Below are 6,290 nucleotides of genomic sequence, written 5' to 3'. Positions count from 1 at the left end.
AATAAACTTGCGTTATAACCCTATGAATGTGTCTTGAGATATCACTATAGAATGCCCTCGGGGGTGATTCCAACCTGCACTCCCTTAATTTTGCGTCACGTGTGCATGCGTGCAACAGTGGGTGACGCTGGAGAGCGTGTCACCTCATACTCCCTATCGATTAGGATGCATCGGGTCGTCTAGTATACGATAGAATAACAGTCGTTGTTAGATCTTTCACCAATTATTCACTATCATTGTCCGTGTCATCCACTTTTGAACCAAACGATTATGGTGGTGTAGAAATATCCGAATCCCCGAGAAAATCACACCCAGAGCGCGCCATAGACGGAACACATGACGATGGAGGGACTCTATAGTATTAATACTATGCATAGTAATATAATGTTTGACCTGTGATACCCGAGGTGCGGTATCATCACGTTGATACCAGGATTGTCCAACGTAGTAGTGGAACCACCGTATTTCCATTTTGACGAGTATTCCAACTGGTGATCATCATGTAGTACGGTCTGTGATAATCCCCTCCTGTAGTTGTATTATTAAGTTAACAATATTAACTATCACGTTTTTCACACTGAGTATACTCGCAGGTCATCATTATATAGTACGTTTCTGACACTGAGTATACCAGCAGGTCATCATTATATAGTACGTTTCTGACACTGAGTATACCAGCAGGTCATCATCATATAGTACGTTTCTGACACTGAGTATACCATCAGGTCATCATCATATAGTACGTTCCTGACACTGAGTATACCATCAGGTCATCATCATGTAGTACGTTTTTCACACTGAGCATACCAGCAGGTTATCATCATGTAGTACGTTTTTCACACTGAGTATACCCGCAGGTCATCATCATGAAGCGCGGTTTAATCATCTTTAGTTGTACTATAATGAATCCCGAGCTCTTCACTCATCCCCTTCGAACGTGGAATCTCCGCGTACCTGTTCGGTATCGCCCCTCGGGGGTGCATGCAACGAAGATGCACAAGGCTAAGATATTGGATACCTCTAGTCAACGTAGGATGAGGGAGAACCTTTGGCATAGCTGCCCCACACACTTGGAAATAGGCACGATTTAGGGTGGCATAGCCGCCCCGCGCAGGGAAATAGGTGTATCTTAGAATGGCATACCCGCCCCACAGAAGAAAATTCGCATATCTCAGAGTGGCCTACCCGCCCTACAGAAGAAATTTCGCACATCTCAGAGTGGCATACTCACCCCACAGAAGAAAATTCGCATATCTCAGAGTGGCATACCCGCCCCACAGAAGAAAATTCGCATATCTCATGGTGGCATACCCGCCCCACAGAAGAAAATTCGCATATCTCAGAGTGGCATACCCGCCCCACAGAAGAAAATTCGCATATCTCATGGTGGCATACCCGCCCCACAGAAGAAAATTCGCATATCTCAGAGTGGCATACCCGCCCCACAGAAGAAAATTCGCATATCTCATGGTGGCATAGCCGCTCTGGAAGACGGTCACAATTCACAATTCTGTGCAAAAAAGGCATTTCTGAGCATGGCATATCTGCCCCACACACAAAAGATAGTCGCATCTCAAATTGGCATACCCGCCCCATCAATGGCATATTTGCCCCACACACAAAAGATAGTTGCATCTCAAATTGGCATACCCGCCCCATGAATGGCATATCTGCCCCACTCCTCTCTTTTCCCCTTCAGGTATAGCCGGTGTAATGAGCCAAGCCATCATGAAGTATAAACCATCCGTATACGGTTGGTTCGGCAAAAGGACCTTCGCCGAGAATATCCTCATTATAGCCTTACCAAGTAATAATAATAAAGACGACGACGACGACACCCGCTTACTTATATATTATAATATCCTTATATATAGTACAGTATAAAATAGTATATCACACCTTCGCCGAGAATATCCTCATTATAGCCTTACCAAGTAATAATAATAAATTCAACGACGATGACGACAGCCGCTTACTTATATATTATAATATCCTTATATATAGTACAGTATAAAATAGTATATCACACCTTCGCCGAGAATATCCTCATCATAGCCTTACCAAGTAATAATAATAAATTCAACGACGATGACGACAGCCGCTTACTTATATATTATAATATCCTTATATATAGTACAGTATAAAATAGTATATCACACCTTCGCCGAGAATATCCTCATCATAGCCTTACCGAGTAATAATAATGAAGGCAACGACGACGACAGCCGCTTACTTATATATTATAATATCCTTATATATAGTACAGTATAAAATAGTATATCACACCTTCGCCGAGAATATCCTCATCATAGCCTTACCAAGTAATAATAATAAATTCAACGACGATGACGACAGCCGCTTACTTATATATTATAATATCCTTATATATAGTACAGTATAAAATAGTATATCACACCTTCGCCGAGAATATCCTCATTATAGCCTTACCAAGTAATAATAATAAATTCAACGACGATGACGACAGCCGCTTACTTATATATTATAATATCCTTATATATAGTACAGTATAAAATAGTATATCACACCTTCGCCGAGAATATCCTCATTATAGCCTTACCGAGTAATAATAATGAAGGCAACGACGATGACGACGGCCGCTTACTTATATATTATAATATCCTTATATATAGTACAGTATAAAATAGTATATCATTTATCATCATAATAGTGAGGTCCCATTAGGTGCTATTATATGGGTAGCTTTGTTCATACCATGGGCAATGGATTGGAAACCACATCAACTACTAGGGTGGCGAGGATGGGCTCATATGGGACCGTATTTAGTACCACAATTTGTCAAGCACGGCGAGTAAGATAACAGTGTATCGTGTAAGTGGCCGTATCTGTTTTCAGTTGGCAAGACGCCATAGCTGCCCTTTCGACAGTTGATGGTGAAGACCCTTTATTATTAGATGCGGAAAGGTAGGCTATTGAGGAGGCTCACTTTCGAGAAGGGCTTACTTTATAGGGCATCAGCATTGGTCGATCTAGAGTATGTTAGTCAACGTCGAGCGGCCGTTAGGGACATCGTCAAACACTATGGATTTGATGTAGTATTAATGGACCTTCACAACCCGTTTTCCGTAATACTACTCCATATGAAAGACGCGATATTGTAGTAGTCGTGAAATATATTTTTCACAGAGGACTGGTCAGGAAACTCCATTTATGTGCGTGTGGTACTTTTCTTATAAATACTACCATTACCCCACATATAAAACTTACTACTTTAATTTCGCAGTTTTCTACCAAAACGATATCTCCAATGCTGTTGATGGTGAATTCAGGCGCTGTTACCCGTCGTCGCCGACTTAGTAGCTCCTCCCGAAGAAGGACTACGAATAAAGGCGATTGGGCATTTCGGTAATACCATAACTTTATCGAATCGGCATAGACACGATTTCATAGAAACACAACTACGAGTTGCCATGGATGTTCTCTTTGCGGTTGAGCCTGAGGACAGGAAAGTACCTGGGCAGTTGTTACAGCGGCTCGTCCTAACCAATAAGGAACAATGGGAAAGATATCTCATTTTTCAAGAGTAAGCTTATTAGAGTTTCACGTGAAATACTCTGCGCACTAGTGTTTTTCATATCATTTTTCATGAAGTGGGTTAATATTAAAATATATGTGAATAACATATGTTTTTTACGTCGATGAAAAGCTATCTTTATGCAAATAGTGAAGTGGATTGAAACTCTTTGCGAATTATAGCGGGCAAATATCAGCTCGTATCGCGTAAAACACATACCACGTGTTTTACGCGTTATTCACTACTCACATGCGTTTTTCGCGAGTACGTGAAATATGAAATTTGTTTTTTACTAGTGTTTTTCCTATTACGAGTAAAACTACACATATAATGCGATGAATATATGGTAATACCGTATTATTATAAAATCGATATGTATAGTATATTGGAGTTTCACGACCCGTTTTACGTGAAGTGGCGTCGTAAAACTCGGTGAAAAACGCGATATTCGCGGTGATATGCAGTAGTTGTAAAATATGTTTTCCACTAGTGTTTTTCATATCACTAGGGTAAAGAAACTTCAACAGATTTTAAGAGACCATTTTAAGTATATTATTAATAATAAATATTATGAATTCATAAACGTAAAGTCGTGATAGTAGGTATAAGGCGTATATACTATACAAGCTACTGCAAAATAAGGAGAATGCAAAGGAGGTAGTAGTAGACTGATAACGAAGATGAAATGAAGGTGTGGTATGGCGTCAGGCTGCTACTATACCAGAAGTGAGAGAATTCATCGAAAATGGTGGAAAATATGTCCCGTACGAAAGCATCAACCCATTGAAAGCGAAAATGTATAGTAATATCGTACATATTGTTGCATGCGGAAAAGTGCCGATTCGCGAGCCTGATTTCAGGTTGCGAAACGCATGATACTCTATTGAAGTGTGCAAGACTTGTTAATCAGGCAGTTAAGGATACTGGAAAGTAGTAGTAGGACTGATATTATTGGAGTTTCTTCACCCTAGTGATATGAAAAACATATTTCACGAGTATTGCATATCACCGCGAATATCGCGTTTTCACCGAGTCTTACGACGCCACCTCACGTAAAACGGGTAGTTGCGAAACTCGGATGTGGAAATCGCAGGATTGACTATTTTTCACGAATGAGAGTTATGAAATTCTGGTGAATGAGTCCGGAGCTCTACAGTGCAGTGTTGGAAATATGCACATGGTCAACTACGTGTGTTGATGAGAATATGAGGAAATTTTGGATAATTTTTTACGTGTGAAACACGTGGTATGTGTTTTACACGTGGTACGGGGTGATTCGCAAAGTGTTTTCAATTCGCCACTTCATATCGCGTTTTTCACATGGAGTATTACGACGCCACTTCACGTAAAACAGGTCGTGAAACTGTTTTGTATAATATGATATGGCTCTATATTATAATATTATCGAGAAATTTATGTGATCGCTTTCCGCAGTTGAGCAGCAATTCGGGTAGAAGTGAAATAGAGAAAGCAGTGAGAATTTCGTTGGGTATTTTCATATTATCAGCGAATATGTGCATATTTTTTCCACCGTAGAAAATACTTAAAATTGGATTTCACTTGTGATGTGAAGAACATATTTTACATTTCACTTGGCGAAAAACGCATGTGAGCAGTGAATAACGCGTAAAACACGTGGGAGAATTTCGTGGGACAGCTTTATTTTCAGGTCAGAATTGATGTTGAAGTTACCACGCAGACAAATAAGGGAATCTCCCACTTTAGAGCGGAAACTGGACTATCGCACTTTTGAGGTTATTACTTCTGGTAGTACAGCGGAGTTAAAATAGGGTAAAAATAAGGTAAAAATAAGGTAAAAATAAGGTAAAAATAAGGTAAAAATAAGGTAAAAATATGGTAAAAATATGGTAAAAATATGGTAAAAGTATGGTAAAAGTATGGTAAAAGTATGGTAAAAATATGGTAAAAATATGGTAAAGATATGCTAAAAATATGCTAAAAATAGGGTAAAATATGGTAAAAATATGGTAAAAATATGGTAAAAATAAGGTAAAAATAGGGTAAAATATGGTAAAAATATGGTAAAAATATGGTAAAAATAGGATAAAAATAAGTAGTGCATAATACATCACTACCCTCATAATACACACTTGATAATGCAGTGCGGCGGGCGGCGCAGTAGATTCAAATTTGGAGAAATTGGATTTAGTCGTTTTAGTGTGATAGAATATATATACAACCCCCTCACATTGTCTTAGTTGTGCGCGATCTAAAAAGTAAGTTTACTTATACCGTTATTAGGGGTATGACCTTATAATGGAGTTTTTTCACAACCCGTTTTTCGCGAAGTGAAATGTGAAATGTGTTTTTCACATCACTAGGGTGAAACTCCATTAAATGATTATATACGTTAACATAATATATAAATATTTTATTGAATATATACTTATAAATAATATATAGGATAACGTATATATTTTAATATTTTAATACTATTATTGTGTACTATTACTATTATAAATCTACTATCTATCTTTACTAATATAAATCTGTACTATTTATACTGTGTAATATTGTAATAGTTAGTATTACTATTATAATATTGTGCGCTATCCAAAAAGTAAGTTTTTACTCTATATTTAACACTCATATTTCGGTACGGGACCCCCAGGCATGCTAGTTATACGATGCTAACGTCTCGTGACTCAATTACCCTCAATTCCATAAATACACCGTTGCGCACATTTTACAACGCCACATAATCTTCACTGAAGCC

At 38.3% G+C, this 6,290-nt stretch overlaps 1 protein-coding gene across 1 annotated transcript in view; it reads left to right on the top strand.

Annotated features, from left to right (window-relative positions):
• Positions 1–3,449: 3,449 nt before the first annotated feature.
• Pmar_PMAR015911 (hypothetical protein) overlaps positions 3,450–6,290 on the top strand; it is a gene marked incomplete at both ends in the record, with an annotated part of 5,926 nt that continues 3,085 nt past the window's right edge. Inside the window, 6 exons of the mRNA XM_002776630.1 lie at positions 3,450–3,562; positions 4,156–4,210; positions 4,262–4,355; positions 4,414–4,483; positions 5,090–5,161; positions 5,223–5,320. Of these exons, the coding sequence (XP_002776676.1) occupies positions 3,450–3,562; positions 4,156–4,210; positions 4,262–4,355; positions 4,414–4,483; positions 5,090–5,161; positions 5,223–5,320 (502 nt within the window). The remainder of the gene's footprint in view (positions 3,563–4,155; positions 4,211–4,261; positions 4,356–4,413; positions 4,484–5,089; positions 5,162–5,222; positions 5,321–6,290) is intronic.

Source organism: Perkinsus marinus, assembly GCF_000006405.1.
Source record: "Perkinsus marinus ATCC 50983 genomic scaffold scf_1104296953072, whole genome shotgun sequence".
NCBI lineage: Eukaryota > Perkinsozoa > Perkinsida > Perkinsidae > Perkinsus > Perkinsus marinus.
Note: the sequence above shows the minus strand (reverse complement) of the source record. Positions and strands in the feature narration are given on the sequence as shown.